This window comes from Crinia signifera, chromosome 19, assembly GCF_055691185.1.
Source record: "Crinia signifera chromosome 19, ASM5569118v1, whole genome shotgun sequence".
NCBI classification, from domain to species: domain Eukaryota; kingdom Metazoa; phylum Chordata; class Amphibia; order Anura; family Myobatrachidae; genus Crinia; species Crinia signifera.
The window spans coordinates 68,938,686-68,960,907 of NC_139226.1; the positions used below are offsets into that span (position 1 = coordinate 68,938,686).

General features: G+C 40.2%; 1 protein-coding gene across 12 annotated transcripts in view; it reads left to right on the forward strand.

Moving 5' to 3' along the window:
- FOXJ3 (forkhead box J3) overlaps positions 1–22,222 on the forward strand; it is a 425,779-nt gene that overhangs the window by 92,972 nt on the left and 310,585 nt on the right. For 8 of the 12 annotated variants that reach the window (XR_014463957.1, XM_083162740.1, XM_083162742.1 and 5 more), the window contains one exon: positions 15,274–15,776. The exons of 2 other annotated variants lie outside the window; for them this stretch is intronic. Coding sequence is in view for 7 of the 10 variants with exons in the window: in XM_083162740.1 (XP_083018866.1) it covers positions 15,453–15,776 (324 nt within the window). In the remaining 3 variants the exon portion in view is untranslated. Of the gene's footprint in view, positions 1–15,273; positions 15,777–22,222 lie in introns of those variants that run through there. 2 more of the 12 variants (XR_014463956.1, XM_083162733.1) reach the window with 2 other exon arrangements.

A 22,222-nucleotide genomic window follows, 5' to 3' on the forward strand; every position in this document is an offset into this window, starting at 1 on the left:
TATTCCAGGTTTACACTCACATTTAAAATTTTTTAAAAAAAGGCATATAACACCACAGCGGGTGTATCACAGATATTAAGTGGATATCAGCCAAGGATGATACTTGCTGCTGGCTTGGCCTGGGGGTGCCGGCTCCTCCAAAGACAGCTGATGATAACGGGCAGACAAGCAGGATCCAAAAAGCTTCTTCCACAGGGTCCAGTTAGGTGGTGTTGGGTTAGCTTAAACGCGTTTTCGGACCTATCCGGGTCCTTCCTCAGAAGCTCACAACACCATCTCCCTGGAGCCTTTTTATGCTAGGGAGATAATGTTCGTTTCCGGTCTCATACGATTAACAGGAAGTGCAGGGTGTCCCCTAGAAAACTTTCCCCGATCGAGAACAGGCAAAAATGAAATACATACATAAACATCGCCATTAGTAGAAGCACTGGCGTAACTAGCGCTCAGCAGCCCCCGCCATGGCGGGGGGGCGCAGACGCCAAGGGGGCGCAGGGTCACGGGTGACGCCGGAGGCAAGATTCCTGAGTGAGGTGCAGCAGCCTTCTCTCCGCCTCTGGCTGTCTGTGTGAGGACGCAATGACAGGGTTAATTGAGCGTCCTCACACAGACAGCCACAGAGCTCCCCCTTTTACCTTGCACGCTCCGTTATCTCTTCTGGGCTCCCTGTAGTCTGCAGCGCTGGGGCTTCAGAGGCTGTGTGAGTGCTGACAGGCAGTGCTCGAAGTTTGTGACCTCACACACTTTCACCTTTCCCGGCCATGAACGGGAAGTGAACTGCAGGACGGCTTATGTGTGGCTATGTGTGCTCAGAGCATGACAGCTGAGCACACAGCCTGCACAACAAGCCATGTGTTGCACTTGCCCTGTATATTTAATGACATGGCCGTCAGGGTAGGAGGGGGATGCGCTCTGGTGCACTTAGGAAGAGCAAGATGCAGACACCTTCTTCCCGGCACCAGAAAAAGATCTCTGCTGTGACCCGGGTCATCTCTGCACTATTGCCTGATAGCAAGCACCTTCACAAATCTGCTACGATGTGCAGCAGCACTAAGATGTAAGTCCCAGTGTGTTTTAATTTTTCTTAATTATAATTTTATTTACTATTTATTTTTTACCATAACCCACCCTCTTGACTCCTGCACCCACACTAATTAAGTGTTCAAAATTGTGCTATGGGGCCCATACAGTTTATAGTAATGCCTCTGGTGACACAGCCACACAGCTGCTAAGGGTCGTTTCATATAGGACTGGCCCCTCACAGATTTTGTGTTGTGCCCCCTTTGCCCATTAATTTTAAAAGTGGTTGTATAAATGGGTGCCTCACCCTTAATAGAAGGCTCTCATAATAATTTATTTTTAAATAATTAAGTGGCACTCCAGCTGTGATGCCACAGGCCTCTGAAGGAGCAGAACCTTTGTTCTGTCCACATCTGCGTAAGAGTATTAAAGGGAAGGAGGGAGGGAGAGGTGCAGGGTTAATAGAGACAAGGGGTGTATTAGAGGTACAAGGGTGATAGAGGGAAGGAGGTATGGAGAGGTGCCTGATTAATACTATTTTTTTTTGGGGGGGGGGGGGGGGGGGGGGGGCGCCAGAATTATTTTTGGCAGGGGGGAGCAAAATTTCTAGTTACGCCACTGAGTAGAAGGTGGATTTTCCAATAAAACATAGACTTAATGCAGGACATGATATATTATCCGAAACAGTAGTATATAGAGTGTGCTCCGTATCGTCGCTGGCCGGAAGCGGAAGTGATGTCCATGCGTTCCACTCGGCTTGGAACGCGGAAGTAGAATACTCTAATTGCGGTCCACTCTCTTCTATTCGGCCGGGGCTACTGTCAGCGTTTTCCTATTAGGTTGCACGTACTGAGAGTCCCTGTCAGTAATGTCCAAAAGAGGGATTTGTCCATAGAAAGGATCATAGTCCAATATGCCTCATAGGAAGAGATACATAATGAATGGGTATTAATTTCTCTAATAATTCATACATGGATAATATCATTAAAACTGCAAATAAATATAGCAGCAACAGAGAGAATAATAGACAAGTGGAGGAACAAGCAAAAAATGATTTATGCGCAAATTTAAAAATATATATAAAAATACAAAAATGTATAAAAAGGGGGTTTTATATATAAAAAATTTCTTTCTATAAAAAATATTATAAAAAATATTTTATTTAATTAAAAATCACATCTATAAAAACCACTTCAGCTCGAATTCGCCATTTAGACCATTTGGGACAAGCGTTTTTAGTTTATATATCCACTGCATTTCTGCTTTCGCTAGTCTTTGGTCTAGATCCTTACATCTCCAAGTGGTTTGAAGAGATTGTAGTCCCCAAAAGGCCTTGATCTTAGTGGGGTCACAATTATGTTTTAATTTGAAATGGGCCGAAAGAGTATGTGTGCCGAGCCCCTTTTGTATATTATAAACATGCTCGGCCATTCTTACTTTCATACATCTAGTAGTTTTGCCGATGTATAATAGGCCACATACACATTCTACTCCATATATAATATTTTTGGAGTTACACGTAATAAAATTTTTTATGGGGTATTTGATACCATTCACATTAAAATCATTAATTTTGCTTGTTCCTTTTGTGCATTTACATATTTTACAGGAGCCACATCTATAGAAGCCTTTACTTCGTATACTGCTTCTGATTTGTGGTTCAATTGCACTCCTCACTACGTTGTCCTTGATAGAGGGTGCCCTCCTATAAATAAAGGAGGGTTTACCAGGTAAAACTTTCCCTATAGTAGGGTCCTGTTTTAAAATATTCCAATGTTTTTTAAAAATATATTCCACTGTTTTATGCTGGGTGTGGAATTGACTGATAAAAGCCCATTTTGTGTGGTCATTTGATGGGGGTAGAGTCTCTTTGTTTTTTAATAAATCGGTGCGGGGTATATTAGATACTTTAATACAAGCTTTATCTATCATTTCTTTATTGTACCCCTTATCGAGGAATCTTTGACTCAGATCTTCTATCTGGTTTTTATATTCGTCTTCTTCGGTGCAATTCCTTTTCGCTCTTATGAATTGACTGTATGGTATGCCATCAAGCCAATTGTCATGATGTTGACTAGATCTTTCGATATAGCCATTACAATCAGTTGTTTTCCTATAGATTTTAGTTTCAAGCTTATTATTTTTGATATATAGACTGAGATCAAGAAAATTAATCAAATCTTTACTGGTTGAGAAAACTAGATTTATATTGAAATCATTATTGTTAAGATTTTGACAGAATGATTCCAAACTGTCGGGAGTGCCCCTCCAAAAAAACAAAATATCATCTATATACCTCTGCCAAAGCACCAGATCCGCCCCCAGAACCCCTCCATGCCAAACTACAAGATCTTCCCAGTATGCCATGAAGAGGTTCGCATAGCTAGGGGCGAATCTGGTGCCCATAGCAGTACCAACACGCTGGATGTAGTAGGTACCTTCAAAGTAAAAATAATTATTCCTCAGAATGAATTTAATTCCATCTAGAATAAAAGTTTTCAAATCCTCTGAATATTCTGATATATTCAGAAAATAAGTTACTGCTTCCAGTCCTTTTTCTTCCCTTATTATTGTATAAAGTGTGGAAACATCCGCACTGGCTAGAGTAAAGTTTTCTTCCCATTTTACATCTTCTAGTATTCTAAGAAGTTCGCCTGTGTCTTTAAGGTAAGCTTTTGTACTTTTTACTAGTGGTTGTAGGTGGAAATCTATAATGGCTGACAGATTGGATGTTATACTATTTGTACCGGAGACTATTGGTCTGCCGGGGGGGGTGGAGGGGGTCCTTGTGGATTTTGGGTAATGTGTATAAAGTGGGGGTTGATGGATTTTTAATATTGATATAATCGTATTCAGTTTTAGTTATCACATTACTGTTTAGGGCCTTGGTGGTCAGATCAATTCAATCGGTTGAGATTTTTTGAATGGGGTCAGATTTTAACTTTTCATAGGTATTACCTTCTGTCAGTTGCGTATTGATCTCTCTAATATAATCTACTTTATCCACAAGGACTACCCCTCCACCCTTGTCAGCCGGCTTGATGATAAGGTCACTGTCACTTTTTAATGCCTTAAGTGCTATCCATTCCTTTTGTGTAAGATTACAATTCTTTCTTTTCCCCTTAAGAGTTTGTTCCACTTCCTCAAGTACCATTTTACTGAAGCAATCAATGAAGCAGCCCTTTTGACCACTTGGATAGAATGTGGATTTGTTCCTGAATTCCGATCTGGGTGGAACCCCAGTATCTTCATTTTCAGGTTCTTTATTTAAAAAGAATTTTTTGAGGGTCAGCTTACGTATGTATTTCTGTAGGTCTACATAAAAAGCAAAAGGATCTAATTTATGTGTGGGAGCATACTTAAGACCTCTTTTCAGCACTTTCTCTTCATGTACAGTTAATTTCCTTTTGCTTAAATTGAATATTTTGATTTCCTGTACCGGTTTAAGGGGTGTATTTGTAATAGGTTTCTCTTTTTGGTTTGATTTTTTATTATTTTTTCTTTTAATACCCCCTCTTTTGCCCCGTTTTAATTTCTTTTTTCTAGGGTTTATCTGTTTCTTCCTCTGTGTGTCTTGTACCATAAAAAAGATGAGTTTTCCCCTTTATCAAGATCGTCAAGTACTCTATACCTATTATTGTTATAGGACCAATTTTGTGTTCTATCCCTCTCGGTGCTATTTCGTCTGTATTTTCTAGGGTGTTGGTATTCATTATCCCTGTAGGATTCATTCTGTCTATAATCCCTTTCATATCTTTCGGTATGTTGGTGATTATTACGGGGAGGGTTCCAATACCTTATTTGTCTTGGAGGTGATCTTTGATCAAATCTATGGAAGTTTCTTTTCCCTCCATTATGTGTTCTGTCCCCATAATTTTTGTTGTCACGGGCCTGTAAGAACTCTCTCCTTTCACGTGGGTGTGGTCTATATCTGGGATTGCTATTTATATCATCTCCAGTTATAGTGGTCTGTTGATTCTCATGATTCTTATCCTGTTTCGCTAAATTTATGTCCCTTTGATATTTTTTCTTTTTCTTTTCTTTTAATTCTCTACTATCTTTATTAAGACGTTCTAGGGTTTTATTTTCTGCTAGCTTGAATTCATTAGACTCTCTAATTGGTTCTAATTCCTTATATAGATCGTTGATTTCAACATTTAGCCTTTCCAGGGTTTCCTTACGTTCTTTAATAATTAATTCCATTAATCTGTTTGAACAATGATGTAAAATGGAATCCCATTCTTTTTTTAAATTGGGTCCACTGGAATCAAATGAGGGCGGTTTGTTAATTTTTAAACCCTTAGGTACCAGATCTTCGGATTGATATTTTTCCAAACTACTGATTTCCCACCAGATCCGGTTTTCTTTAATTACCGTGTATTCCAATTTGTTAATTTTTAATGAAAGATCTACATTGCCATTTGTGGGTATATCAGGATCTGATGAAAATAGGTCTTTTAAACCCGCCCTTCTCTGGTCTCTAAATTTTAACATGGTTGCAGCAAATAGGAAATTTAAATGGTGATAAAAAGTACTAACAAGAAAAAGATATAAATCTCCTTAATGCGCCACCTAGTGGGGTGCAGCTCCAATGACACCAAGAGAAAACTTTCACCAAAGTTTGAGAATACAACAAAAAACAAAGATGGTGTCACCCAGAGCGATCCCACATATACAATAGAAGATATTATCTTACACAAAAAAACGGGTTTTTCTATATGGAAAGATTTCCTGTATAGGTCCAGATAATCTGAAAAGCTCAAAAAGAAACACAAAATAGTGCAGACTGTATGGCCACCATAGAGGTTTAGATTGTCATCTCACTCACATTTATGTGGAGTTTATATGGGCACAAAAGGGACATTGAAGTCCTGCATAGATCCCTCTGATTCTGGTGATGGCCTGGAACTCAAAGAGTAGATATAGTGCAAAACCGTATATATAAAGATATAAACTTTTATTCCAGGTTTACACTCACATTTCAAAATTTTTAAAAAAAGGCATATAACACCACAGCGGGTGTATCACAGATATTAAGTGGATATCAGCCAAGGATGATACTTGCTGCTGGCTTGGCCTGGGGGTGCCGGCTCCTCCAAAGACAGCTGATGATAACGGGCAGACAAGCAGGATCCAAAAAGCTTCTTCCACAGGGTCCAGTTAAGTGGTGTTGGGTTAGCTTAAACGCGTTTTCGGACCTATCCGGGTCCTTCCTCAGAAGCTCACAACACCATCTCCCTGGAGCCTTTTTATGCTAGGGAGATAATGTTCGTTTCCGGTCTCATACGATTAACAGGAAGTGCAGGGTGTCCCCTAGAAAACTTTCCCCGATCGAGAACAGGCAAAAATGAAATACATACATAAACATCGCCATTAGTAGAAGGTGGATTTTCCAATAAAACATAGACTTAATGCAGGACATGATATATTATCCGAAACAGTAGTATATAGAGTGTGCTCCGTATCGTCGCTGGCCGGAAGCGGAAGTGATGTCCATGCGTTCCACTCGGCTTGGAACGCGGACGTAGAATACTCTAATTGCGGTCCACTCTCTTCTATTCGGCCGGGGCTACTGTCAGCGTTTTCCTATTAGGTTGCACGTACTGAGAGTCCCTGTCAGTAATGTCCAAAAGAGGGATTTGTCCATAGAAAGGATCATAGTCCAATATGCCTCATAGGAAGAGATACATAATGAATGGGTATTAATTTCTCTAATAATTCATACATGGATAATATCATTAAAACTGCAAATAAATATAGCAGCAACAGAGAGAATAATAGACAAGTGGAGGAACAAGCAAAAAATGATTTATGCGCAAATTTAAAAATATATATAAAAATACAAAAATGTATAAAAAGGGGGTTTTATATATAAAAAATTTCTTTCTATAAAAAATATTATAAAAAATATTTTATTTAATTAAAAATCAGATAAACCCTAGAAAAAAGAAATTAAAACGGGGCAAAAGAGGGGGTATTAAAAGAAAAAATAATAAAAAATCAAACCAAAAAGAGAAACCTATTACAAATACACCCCTTAAACCGGTAGAGGAAATCAAAATATTCAATTTAAGCAAAAGGAAATTAACTGTACATGAAGAGAAAGTGCTGAAAAGAGGTCTTAAGTATGCTCCCACACATAAATTAGATCCTTTTGCTTTTTATGTAGACCTACAGAAATACATACGTAAGCTGACCCTCAAAAAATTCTTTTTAAATAAAGAACCTGAAAATGAAGATACTGGGGTTCCACCCAGATCGGAATTCAGGAACAAATCCACATTCTATCCAAGTGGTCAAAAGGGCTGCTTCATTGATTGCTTCAGTAAAATGGTACTTGAGGAAGTGGAACAAACTCTTAAGGGGAAAAGAAAGAATTGTAATCTTACACAAAAGGAATGGATAGCACTTAAGGCATTAAAAAGTGACAGTGACCTTATCATCAAGCCGGCTGACAAGGGTGGAGGGGTAGTCCTTGTGGATAAAGTAGATTATATTAGAGAGATCAATATGCAACTGACAGAAGGTAATACCTATGAAAAGTTAAAATCTGACCCCATTCAAAAAATCTCAACCGATTTAATTGATCTGACCACCAAGGCCCTAAACAGTAATGTGATAACTAAAACTGAATACGATTATATCAATATTAAAAATCCATCAACCCCCACTTTATACACATTACCCAAAATCCACAAGGACCCCCTCCACCCCCCCGGCAGACCAATAGTCTCCGGTACAAATAGTATAACATCCAATCTGTCAGCCATTATAGATTTCCACCTACAACCACTAGTAAAAAGTACAAAAGCTTACCTTAAAGACACAGGCGAACTTCTTAGAATACTAGAAGATGTAAAATGGGAAGAAAACTTTACTCTAGCCAGTGCGGATGTTTCCACACTTTATACAATAATAAGGGAAGAAAAAGGACTGGAAGCAGTAACTTATTTTCTGAATATATCAGAATATTCAGAGGATTTGAAAACTTTTATTCTAGATGGAATTAAATTCATTCTGAGGAATAATTATTTTTACTTTGAAGGTACCTACTACATCCAGCGTGTTGGTACTGCTATGGGCACCAGATTCGCCCCTAGCTATGCGAACCTCTTCATGGCATACTGGGAAGATCTTGTAGTTTGGCATGGAGGGGTTCTGGGGGCGGATCTGGTGCTTTGGCAGAGGTATATAGATGATATTTTGTTTTTTTGGAGGGGCACTCCCGACAGTTTGGAATCATTCTGTCAAAATCTTAACAATAATGATTTCAATATAAATCTAGTTTTCTCAACCAGTAAAGATTTGATTAATTTTCTTGATCTCAGTCTATATATCAAAAATAATAAGCTTGAAACTAAAATCTATAGGAAAACAACTGATTGTAATGGCTATATCGAAAGATCTAGTCAATATCATGACAATTGGCTTGATGGCATACCATACAGTCAATTCATAAGAGCGAAAAGGAATTGCACCGAAGAAGACGAATATAAAAACCAGATAGAAGATCTGAGTCAAAGATTCCTCGATAAGGGGTACAATAAAGAAATGATAGATAAAGCTTGTATTAAAGTATCTAATATACCCCGCACCGATTTATTAAAAAACAAAGAGACTCTACCCCCATCAAATGACCACACAAAATGGGCTTTTATCAGTCAATTCCACACCCAGCATAAAACAGTGGAATATATTTTTAAAAAACATTGGAATATTTTAAAACAGGACCCTACTATAGGGAAAGTTTTACCTGGTAAACCCTCCTTTATTTATAGGAGGGCACCCTCTATCAAGGACAACGTAGTGAGGAGTGCAATTGAACCACAAATCAGAAGCAGTATACGAAGTAAAGGCTTCTATAGATGTGGCTCCTGTAAAATATGTAAATGCACAAAGGGAACAAGCAAAATTAATGATTTTAATGTGAATGGTATCAAATACCCCATAAAAAATTTTATTACGTGTAACTCCAAAAATATTATATATGGAGTAGAATGTGTATGTGGCCTATTATACATCGGCAAAACTACTAGATGTATGAAAGTAAGAATGGCCGAGCATGTTTATAATATACAAAAGGGGCTCGGCACACATACTCTTTCGGCCCATTTCAAATTAAAACATAATTGTGACCCCACTAAGATCAAGGCCTTTTGGGGACTACAATCTCTTCAAACCACTTGGAGATGTAAGGATCTAGACCAAAGACTAGCGAAAGCAGAAATGCAGTGGATATATAAACTAAAAACGCTTGTCCCAAATGGTCTAAATGGCGAATTCGAGCTGAAGTGGTTTTTATAGATGTGATTTTTAATTAAATAAAATATTTTTTATAATATTTTTTCTAGAAAGAATTTTTTTATATATAAAACCCCCTTTTTATACATTTTTGTATTTTTATATATATTTTTAAATTTGCGCATAAATCATTTTTTGCTTGTTCCTCCACTTGTCTATTATTCTCTCTGTTGCTGCTATATTTATTTGCAGTTTTAATGATATTATCCATGTATGAATTATTAGAGAAATTAATACCCATTCATTATGTATCTCTTCCTATGAGGCATATTGGACTATGATCCTTTCTATGGACAAATCCCTCTTTTGGACATTACTGACAGGGACTCTCAGTACGTGCAACCTAATAGGAAAACGCTGACAGTAGCCCCGGCCGAATAGAAGAGAGTGGACCGCAATTAGAGTATTCTACTTCCGCGTTCCAAGCCGAGTGGAACGCATGGACATCACTTCCGCTTCCGGCCAGCGACGATACGGAGCACACTCTATATACTACTGTTTCGGATAATATATCATGTCCTGCATTAAGTCTATGTTTTATTGGAAAATCCACCTTCTACTAATGGCGATGTTTATGTATGTATTTCATTTTTGCCTGTTCTCGATCGGGGAAAGTTTTCTAGGGGACACCCTGCACTTCCTGTTAATCGTATGAGACCGGAAACGAACATTATCTCCCTAGCATAAAAAGGCTCCAGGGAGATGGTGTTGTGAGCTTCTGAGGAAGGACCCGGATAGGTCCGAAAACGCGTTTAAGCTAACCCAACACCACCTAACTGGACCCTGTGGAAGAAGCTTTTTGGATCCTGCTTGTCTGCCCGTTATCATCAGCTGTCTTTGGAGGAGCCGGCACCCCCAGGCCAAGCCAGCAGCAAGTATCATCCTTGGCTGATATCCACTTAATATCTGTGATACACCCGCTGTGGTGTTATATGCCTTTTTTTAAAAATTTTTAAATGTGAGTGTAAACCTGGAATAAAAGTTTATATCTTTATATATACGGTTTTGCACTATATCTACTCTTTGAGTTCCAGGCCATCACCAGAATCAGAGGGATCTATGCAGGACTTCAATGTCCCTTTTGTGCCCATATAAACTCCACATAAATGTGAGTGAGATGACAATCTAAACCTCTATGGTGGCCATACAGTCTGCACTATTTTGTGTTTCTTTTTGAGCTTTTCAGATTATCTGGACCTATACAGGAAATCTTTCCATATAGAAAAACCCGTTTGTTTGTGTAAGATAATATCTTCTATTGTATATGTGGGATCGCTCTGGGTGACACCATCTTTGTTTTTTGTTGTATCCCGTTCTCCCCTAGCAGTGTGAGTGAGGGGTGGTGGCAACAGACTGGGCCCATGGAAAAACACAGAAATTTATGGGTGTTCCCATGAAAACGCTGGGTGTTTCCATGCATATTTGCAAATGGGGTGGGGGGTGAACAGCTGATGTCACCGGGTGTTAGCTGCCCACCCTCTTCCTGTATAGTGAGCATGCAAACCTAAGACACCAGAGGGTGTCTTTTATTTGCATGCAACTTAGAAATCATTCGATGGTCGGCGACCATCGAATGATTTCCTCCCCGCAAACATGCTGCAAATGGATGTATATGCTAAACATCCGTTCGCATGCGGTGCGGGGAACTTGGTGGGGCAGCATTAAACCACACTCAAGGCTGTTCATTAAGCAGCTTTGCATGTGGACCAGAATAACCTCCAAGGTGTATGCATGTAAAGGAATCTTTATAGAAGCTAGGGTTCGGTGTACCCTACTATGGAATGATGCTCCATTTCATTTGGTAAAAAATTATGAATTCCATGTAAGAAAAATATAGCACACTTAAAAAAAAAAAAAAAAAATCCCAAAAAACATAAAAAAAAGCTTAACATCACTAAGCTGGACCAAAAATTATTTGAGTCTGGATCTCCAATGAAAATCCCAGGATGGTCCTCTGTGGATAGCCAAAATGGCACATTCATTTACCCTACCTGCTTTGCTTGGCACTATATCACGTGCAAAATAGACTAAACTTAGATACAACAAAAATAGTTTCACTTGCACTGAAAAGATTGTCCCAATAATTGATACCGGTAATTCTCCTCGTCGTCTCCACCTTGTCCTCTTCAATTCAGATATTGTATATACGGAGAGAGGAGAAATATAAAACATTATACTCCTATAGGGTTGTGATCTATGTCTACCACTGTTCGTGCATTGGAGAATATGGAAAGATGGTGCTCCCAGCAATTCCAAAACCTTATAGGGTTATTTAGAGGATCACCTCAAATGTGCAGATGTTAAAAAGCTGCTTACATATATAAAGCTATGTAGACTCCCATAAAGGTATTTTTAACTTGAATGTCACAAAACTTTGATCCAATAAAAATGACTTTATTCAGATAGAATAACAATAGTGCCGGACCACATATCCACAAACTTCTGTACTAATCTTAACTGATTCTGGAAGGCCTTCAAGCCGAATAAGGTTCCTAAGAGATCGGTTCTCTGAAACCTTCAGTTTGTTCAATAGACGAAGATTGTCCTGCTCCAGCGGCCTTCCCTTCAAAAGCCTGGACATGCCTGCGTTTTCCCTGAGACTCTGTCAACACTGCTGAGTTCTGTGTTCCCAGCTGTGACATTGGTGGGCCAGTGGAGGGTGCTGGATACTTCAAACTATGCGGCTTTAGGAAGCGGAATGACATGCTGCAACTTGAGATGACAGTAGCACAAGGGAGCAGCTGGGACATAGTGTTGACTGTAAACCAGGGACGGGTGCAGAGTCTAACCCACCGGTGGTCTTCCCCAGGGAAGCCCACAAGGGCTTTGGTCTTCGCTGCACCTGATGAGCAGGTCGCTGCCCCCTGCTCAATACTCTGTACAGCTGCCAATGAGCAAGGATACAGGATACTCAGAAAGAGGTATACTGGATGATTTGAGAAAGAAGATCTATGATGATGGCGACATATAACTGGTGATGAATATCAGTGTACTGGTGTCGGTCTGGGAACCGAGGTGGGTATTGGGCCGGGAGCCGATGGTGTTGTGCCTTTGCTAGGCCCATGGGGACCACAGGAGACATCCCATCATCGATTACACCCGAGTACAGCGCCACCCTCAGGCACACCAGCATGCAGGTAAGGATGAGGCCGCGGATGTGGACGCACACTATGTTTCCTGACACACTCCCAAAAAATTACTGTTGCTACCCTCAAATGCCGTCTTTGGGTCAATCAACTTGCGTATGGCCCTGAAGGATATCGCAGGACGGGCTTGCGCATGTGTGCTATGGGCTGTATGCATGTACAGTCTATTGATATTTGCTGAGCCTGCAAATTTGCAGCCATGTTCTCAGACCTGAATTAAGCCCACAGCTTGCGACAGGAGAGGAACCATAGTTGTTTACTTGTGACAATATCTGATATTCTAAGTATTATAGGTATAAGTAGTATAGGACCAGGGATGGTCCTGACGAAGCTCTTGAGAAGCATGCGCCGACCACACACCAGTGAGTCTCCCGATAACCTCTCCCCAGATATCTATATATTTTGATTGATGTAACGTTGCGTCCTCGGGTCTCCACTGTGCACGGAACCCTTTGCTGAGAAGTGCGGTACCTGACGTGTGTCACCCCACTCCAGCTCTCCGCATCTCTGAGGCCGTGCACGGGCATACACCTCAGACGTTATCAGGCAGCAGGGGAACGAACGGCTGAAGTCTGGAGTAAGAGCAGCGGTTGAAACCTGCATACTCGGACTTACAACTCAGCCTCCCCGATTCTTAGAAATATTAAATAGGATATATTGTAGTCTAGAACCCTATCTCACAGCGGATTATTATTATTAAGAAGGGTGACTACTTAGTGATATCTTAATTGATCACGAATCCTATTTTACAGTGTGTGAAATAAGAACCGCCAATTGGGTTCTTAGAGATTCTGCATACACACCTTACAATTGACATGTTACATCTAATCTTTCAATTTACCTGGGAAATTGTGTATTGGGGGTACATTGAGTGATGATAAACATCCTTTTTAAATTCACCAGTCTCGTGTTTACATGTATGTTTGTGTGTTATTTCGCAATCTTTTAAAGACTTAATAAAAGTTAAATTTTACTGTATTCAATTCTTAGGTGCACCAACCAAATACATTCTTTTCTTTTTCTTTCCTTCAATTGTCCTAAATACCTAGTGTCTAATGGTAGTACACCATTTTGTTTCTACTGTGAAATCCACAAATAATCCACATAAAAGGGTCCATCTAAATTTACTGACTTTTACACTTTCCTGTGCGACTGGCAAAAACTCCCGTTTTGTTTGGGCTACCAAACTAATTAAAGTAATGGAGTCCTTGAGCTATGAGGGCAGATTATCCAAACTGGAAATTTTTATGCTGGAGAAAAGACGTACAGTAAAAGAGGAGACATGCTTAGCATGTACAAATATGAGGGTGGATCAATAAGTACCTGTGTTAAGAATGAAGACTAAAATCTTTCAATTATTTTTCAACATAATCTCTTTTCAAGGCAATACAGTTTTCCCATTGTCCCTGCCATTTCTTTAAACCCTCTAAAAAATATGATTTGTCAAACTCACGTAAGCTTCTGTCTCGATGATGACCTCCTCGATTGAGCTGAATTTTTTTCCCACGAGCCACGTTTTCAAGTTAGGGAACAGGAAATAAGTCGCAGTGAGCCAAGTCGGATGAATACGGTGGATGCGGCAACCGTTCATGCAATTTGGCCGCAACAATTCCGGATGAGGAAGCTGGTGCATTTTCGTGGTGGGGAAAAAAAAAACTAACCTGAATCAATCTGAATTTTGGTATGGCATTGTTTGAAAGATGGTAGTACACAATGGTAATACCAACTTTCCTCAGCAATGCCACCTTCAATATCTTCAAATACAGGTACTTATTGATCCACCCTCATATATTAAGGGGCTATATGAGGAACTATCAGGTACCCTCTTCACCTGGGTGCCGGATAATTCACCGGCAGTCGGAATACCGTCTTACACGGACTATTTTGCATTTTGGAAGTTTACGACCCCCATAGAAGGACAAGAGAAATGTTGGCGAGTGCACTAAGCCTGCAATGGGCTTCATTGCCCTCCCCCCTGTTGGCCTCCTGACAGTTGGAATTCTGATGTCTGAGAAACTACTGTGGGAATGTTATCATACCCCTTCACCTTGACAAGGAAAATTGGGAATCTGCTTATACGAACAACTGTTATTTTTTTTTAACTAGCATTTTCTGCTTGTGCTTGTACATACTGGTTTCTTCCCGCAATCTAAAATGATGCTGGTAGATTAATTGGCTCCTGATAAAAAATAATCTTAATGTGTGTGTGTGTACACATCTGGGAGGGAACATATAGTCCTTGCCCCAGTATTTATACTGGATCAAGGACTATTGTGACTGCTTAAATATTCTCTATAGCACGGTGGAATATTTGTGCACTTTATAAATAACTTAATAATTAATATCACTGATGCAGCATTGTGTTCTTGAAAACAGTGACATCACACAGGCATACAGTGGATTTAAGTTACTGTTGACATAGCGTTCCTAAAAGTCTGCGGCTTGACCATAATAGCTTAAGCCATCTTTAAAGTGTATTATATTGTAACTTATAGCTACTATATCACAAAGTGGCTGAGTCCACCTGTAAGTGATACATGAGTCACTTGGATATTGGGGAGCTGTCCCTGAATGCATATATGCATATCAGCAGATACAAATGCCTATTAGGCATTGATAATCAGTGGAAATTATTGCTAAATATTGTTTGTTTTGCCTACTGTGGTTCTTGTGTATTGGTTTTTATTTTAAATACTTAAACCCAGTTAACAATATATTGTTGCTATATCTTAACACATCACTTTGTACTGGCTCCAGTAGTAATTTATGATGGTCTTCAACATTTCTGAACTTTTCTTTTTTTTTTCAGATTAAACATAGATCATCTCTTCATTTGTAAATCGTAAAGTACCTGGATTTATCTACATTTTTTTGTTTTTCCACTTGGAAGAACAGTATATGTACGTGTGTGTGTGTGTGTATATATATATATATATATATATATATATATATATATATATATATATATATATAACAGAAACATAAAAAATGACTTCAGAACTGGAGAGCAGCCTAACCTCTATGGACTGGCTTCCCCAGCTCACAGTTAGAGCTGCCATTCAAAATACTGACTCTGCCCAGAGTACACATGGATCTGGGATCTCCAAGAAGAGTGCACTCATTGATCCCAACACCACACTGGACCAGGAAGAAGTACAACAGCACAAAGACGGGAAACCTCCATATAGTTATGCCAGCCTAATTACATTTGCAATCAACAGCTCACCAAAAAAGAAAATGACTCTTAGTGAGATTTACCAGTGGATCTGTGATAATTTCCCCTATTATAAGGAGGCTGGAAGTGGCTGGAAGGTAAGGACTTGTCTCATTGTACTCTGCATGTTTCGTAAATCACAGATTGCTCCATAGCAATGTACTTCTAAATAAAAAGTAACCTCCAAGCTTCCATGCCAAATTTATGTGTGTTAAGGTGCAAGTGAAGCAGTAAATAACGTTTCCATAGAACTCGATTGTAGATTAATCATGCTCTTAAGATTTTAACTGAATGCTGCTCACAAAAAGAACCGTTGTATTCGATTATATGTAAAGGTTCATTCAGCTTATTTTAGATTATTTTTAATACTAAGCAGCAGTGTGCTATGCCCTAGACTAGGCATTCCCAACCACGGTCCTCCAGGCACACCAACAGTGCAGGTTTTGTAGATATCCAGGCTTGAGGACAGGTGACTTAATTAGTACCTGAGGGATTCTGATTAAACCATCTGTGCTGAAGCCTGGATATCACTAAAACCGGCACTGTTGGTGTGCCTTGAGGACCGTGGTTGGGAATGCCTGCCCTAGACCAATTGCACATGTGGTTTGTTTTTAACTTTATAAATAAGGTATAAATATATTGACTATTTTTAGCTTATGTTTGGAGGGATTATTATCGAATTTTAAACGTTTTTTTTCTCTTTGTTTTGAAGAGTAAAATGTGAATACTGCCCCCTCTGATTGCATTGCCCATTCCTACCTCTTTTCCCTCCATCCATTACCTCTTTTCTTGATGGCTGTCCTTCATTGTGCACCCTCTCCTTCCTGCTTGTCTGCCCACCATGTCCTCATTAAGCCACCTGTCCTCCATTCCTCTAGTCTCTTTTCTCATTGCAAACATTATATAAGGTTGAAAAATTAAAATATAACTGAGGGATAGATGTATGAAGCTGTGATAAAATGCCTGATACTTTATCACTAGCCAAGTTTTTGGTTTTACCATCAACTTTTTTTAGTCTTTAGTTTGGTCACTTAGAAGGTGAGAGTTTTTAGATGTGTAAAGATGTTGGCCCTAACAACCAATCACAGTCTTATCATTTATCTAGCACTTACTAGAAGAGAATAGCTATAATCTGATTGATTGCTATGGGTAACATTTTACAATATCTTAAAACTCACTTATTCTCCCACCTACTTTACAAATGCGAAAACAGGAGCAGTTTCATGAATTTATTGCTCCATACTAACATTATTGGGAGATTTAGACATTACTGTCAAGGTCTCTAATTAAACAGCTTTTTGTGTGTGTTTTAAAGCATTGTTGCAATGAAATAACAACAAATGGTTTCTAGAGAGTGATACAATGATCATGTGTCAGTGTCTATAACACCTCACTTCTATAACGCAACTGATAAAACCCAGATTGTGATGTTCGGTACTGATCCGTGACTAAATGCGGTGCATGCGGAATTGCTATTTTGGGAAAGTTTTAACAATTCATTTTATTCTGGTTTTATATTGTTGTTTTTTTTTTTTAAACAACTTTAGTTTCCTCCTTGCCAAAATTCCACTGCTTTAACAATGAATAACATTTATTTTACAATAATAAAAGATAAACAAAAAAAAAATAATAATCCTAACTTTGTGTAGTGCATTTGCCCTCTGCTGCCATTGGCATTCTAGGTTTAAAATGCATTCTCAATAAATGGACACTAGCCAGTCTATGGAGACTGGAATTCATATTACTTTGCATTTCATTGAATTGTAATATTTTTAGTTACATTTATGCCCAGCTCAGACGTAGATGTGATTCAATTGCAAGTATAATGATTTACAACTGCTGTTTTCTCTTCTCAGCAATTGTCATAAATACCGCAGTCTCTGCATGTAGCAAAATCCACTCCCAGACTAAGCATAGCTATATAATCTTACAAAATGACTGAAGAAATAGATCATGTGTTGTGATTCATGAGAATACAAGTCCTAATTGGACAAAAGAAAACCTGTGGTCCATTGTCATCCTTGTCATTGAGACTCACTATACTATTACTGTCTGCCAGAAACCTGGATATATTTTGTGTCTTATAACAAACCCCTACATGAATGTGGTAGACACTGCAGTCAATTATGTTTACACATTGTAAACATCTGTTGAATTCATATTCCTTAAATTAGTTATTGTGCTTTTTCAATGAATAGTGAACCATTCTTAGAGCTGCTGTGAGCTTGTGAGGCAGGAGCTCTGGCATAGGGGGAAGCCTCACACAGGAAGATAGGAATCAATCGTTGTTGCTGATATTCAGCAATTTGATATGGATGTCTTTTTTTTTTTTTCTTCAATGCTCTATCCCATTGGTTCCCAACCTGGGGTTCTAGTACAGCTGAGGGTACTCTGCAGACCGTTTGGGGGTACTTGAAAATAATATTCGTAATGACGGAAGAAGACTCCCATTTCTGGTTACATCTGCAGCATCATCAGCATCACCTCGTGATTTTGCCAGACCACCAATCCTCTGTGAGCGACCCGCTTTGCCCTGACATCAGCAGTCATCTGCCCCATGCTGACATGGGTGGAGGACGTTCCGTTCGTTAGCCAGAATCCCAGAGACTACATTATTTAATTTATTAACAGGATCTTATATAGCGCAGTAGATTCCATTGCACTTAACAATTGGAAACAGCGATACAACAAACTGGGCGTTTAAAGACAGTTTAAAAAGGTAGCAGGGCACAGCTTGAAACTGCAGCCAGATACAGAGGGACCAGATTCCTGACACTTCTGCTCCGCTACTCCTTTAATATAAAGAAATGCATAAGGATAGGAATACCGCCGCCTTCCACTCCACTTGAAAGTACTGTGGATATTTCTAATTAAAAGGATGGGGTATTGTTCTATCCTGTTTATTTTTAGGACATATATTGGGCACAATGTCATGTGGATGGGCGGATGAAAAGCTGAATATGATTATTGGTGTCAACCTTTTAAAAATGGTTTATGTTAGGCATGTCCAAACTATGGCCCTCCAGATGTTGTAAAACTACAAGTCCCATCATGCTTTGCCACAGTTTTGCTATTAAGGAATGCTAAAATGATTGCAAGGCATGCTGGGATGTGTAGTTTCACAACAGCTGGAGGGCCGCAGTTTGGTCATGCCTGGTTTAGGAGCATTACAATTTCTAGAATTGTCCCAGGCTCCGGCATATCCCACCCTGACTCAGTGCGAGGCAGTGTACGATGTAGGAGTTTTCGGTACTTATGTAGTATCTGGGCGTCCGATTTTGTGATTGTATGCCTTACCTTAAGGCATACAATCAGATGCGATGCGATTCGATGTGATTTTGCATAGGATTCAATGTTAAGAAGGTCCTTTTCATTTCCCCACTCGCCACGCTTCGGGCTAGGTGGCTCGCTACGCTCGCCACAGGTTTATATCCAACTCCATGCCCACTTGGATAGTGGGGAAAGGAAAAGGACTCCTTTTTCCCATTGAATTCTATGTTAAAATGGACTCAGACCATTTTAACATTGAATCCTATGGAAAAATCTTGACCATCGCATACGATTTGGTCGCATGCGATGCGATCCGATCCGATTTCTAAATCTGATGCCCAGATACTACATAAGTACCGAGTTTTCAACTATCTGACACAGTGCAAATTCTATGGGGTTATGTACCCTATTTCCCATTTGCTGTAAACCATTGAGGCTGAACTTGCATACCATCGCACACGGTACAGTAATTTGCGCAGGGACCAACATTGGCAGAACAGCATGGTGCTTTGGTGGCTTCCAGGGTTTCAACTAGAATTGTTTTGGGTTCTCTTTGGAACTATACTTAAAATTCATAATCAAATAATTTATATTTTGGTGTTAGTACTGCGCTCTGTCACATGAATTCTACAAATGCTTGTAAAATGAAAAGTTTTTATTTTATTTGTGAACATGCAGGTGTTAATTTATTCATTAAATTTCATGAATAAACTTACTACAGCGGTGCATGTATGAATGAAACCTTTTCAGTTTGCTGTACAGCTGGCTGGCTGAGACAGTTACTCCAAGGTAAACTCCGCTTTAAAAATTTAATTACAACTATACGGTGTCAATTACACAAAATAAATCAGTTGGTAATATTGTCCTGCACAATTATCCGTTCAATTGTCTGTCCAATCAATTTATAATCCTTCTGGTGGTTTGTGAAAAAATATGGACATACAGTTCTGTTTAAAAATATTTAGCGGTGGGTACCTGTTGTGCGCAACTTGATTGGTGGTCTGCGGGGTGGTTTTCTGGGTTGGGTAGCTGGGGTTACCTGGGTCCCGGAGTGGGGTGCTGTGCCGGTCAAGCTGATGGAGAGACGATAGCCGTGTGTGGCACACGGCTAACCGTGCTACAGCGTTGCCGAACACTGCTCCCCATCTGCTTGGAGTCCCGAAGCTCGCACCACCAGAAGGATTATAAATAGCGGGACGCCGCTTAAAGAATTTCTACAATTTATACACCATTCAGGACTGAAATCGCCTAGTGTGTATGCCCCACAGATTGCCGACTAGTGATGATGCGCGCTACCACATCATCGCTAGCGAGGTCCCTAGTCGGCTGGTTTTACCAGCATGCCAGCAATGATGGAATTTTTGTACTTGTTTCCTAGCACGGCGCCCGTGATTTTGATTGTATCAATCGCGGCTGCAAAAATCGCGTCGATCTCATCGCATGCCAGCCAAATCGCATGCGATGCGATCAACGCGATTTTTACATTGGAATCAATGTAAATTGGTTCCTGAGTCCCAATTTTACATTGATTTCTATGTAAAAAGCCCCCAAACCCCAATTTTGGTACTTATGTAGTATCTGGGCTGCCGATTTTTTGATTGTATGCCTTAACTTAAGGCATACAATCAGTGCGATGCGATGACCCGATTTTTCCATAGGATTCAATGTTAAAATGGACTGAGTCCATTTTAACATGGAATTCAATGGGAAAAAAGGGGTCCTTTTCATACCCCTACTATCCAAGTGGGCATGGAGTTGGATATAAACCTGTGGCGAGCGTATCGAGCCACCGAGCCCAAAGCGTGGCGAGCGGACGGTATTCTGTGTCCCCTCGCGGGGCTCGCTACGCTCGCCACGCTTCGGGCTCGGTGGCTCGTTACGCTCGCCACAGGTTTATATCCAGCTCCATGCCCACTTGGATAGGAGGGGTATGAAAAGGACCCCTTTTCCCATTGAATTCCATGTTAAAATGGACTCAGTCCATTTTAACATTGAATCCTATGGAAAAATCGGGTCGGCGTGGAGTTGACTTTATAAAGTGTGGCGAGCGCAGCGAGGCGAGCGTATACCTGTAAAGTTATGCGCGTCCCCTCGCGGGGCTCGCCACACTTCGGGCTCGGTGGCTCGCTGCGCTCGCCACACTTTGTAATATCAACTCCACACCGACGTGGATAGTGGGGGTATGAAAAGGTCGGAGGACGCGTACCGCCTCGTCAATAGTGGGGTGGCGTTAACAATGGGGCGGCATTAATCATAGTTAATACCCATGACGGGGGCATATACAATGAGAAATTGGCCCATTTCCCATTGTTTCCTAAGTAAAATCGGGTTGATCGCGCCGATCGCATCGCAGGTGGCCCGCGACCGACGCGATTTTAACTCAAAAACTCAATTAACATGGTTCTCTATGGGAGAATTGCATTGATCGCATCGCGGGTGGCCCGCGATCAACGTGATTGTCAGCGTCGATCGCATGCCTTAAGTACCTTAAAAAAAATCTGATGAAGCCGCTGACACTCTTAGAGGCGGGGAAACGCGTCATCAAGGACATCCTCAATTGATACACTTTGAGACACCGCTGGGAGACCCGGAAGCCGGAGAAGTGTGTTCGTGATAAGGCTGACAAGCACCAACAGCCGGGAACCCGCTCCAGGCGTGGGCTATTGAATCAACTCCCCATAGTGGACTGCCAAAACGGAACATAAGTATACTCTTTTTGCATCTATTCCTAAAAAGGCTGTCTCTGTAAGCTTTCATACGGCTCAGTAACTGAGTACCAATATGGAAAATTTGGCTTGAAACTAGCACATTACTGTATATTTGAGTGTGCATGCTGCGAGTGACTCTGAACTTACATCTACAGACTAATCCTGTCTTGTACCAGAGACTGCTACTAACAATCACTCTGTTGAAAATTAACCCTATGCATGCTTAACTCACTTCAAAGCTTTGCAAAATATTTGTGCTGCATTCTACTGTTGGGCACAGCACAAGACATTGACTAACCACAATCCTGCTGTTAATTAACCCCGTGCATGCCTAACTCTTTCTAAAAAGCCTTGCTAAGCAACTATCGACCAGTGAGCCTTACATCAGTAGAAGGGAAATTGATGGAAACACTCTTAAAACAAAGAGTTGTAGAATATCTCAAAACCAGCAATTTACAGGATCCAAAACAGCATGGGTTTACTGGGGGAAGATCATGTCAAACAAATCTTATTGACTTTTTTGACTGGGTGACTAAAGTAATAGATCATGGTGGGGCTGTAGATGT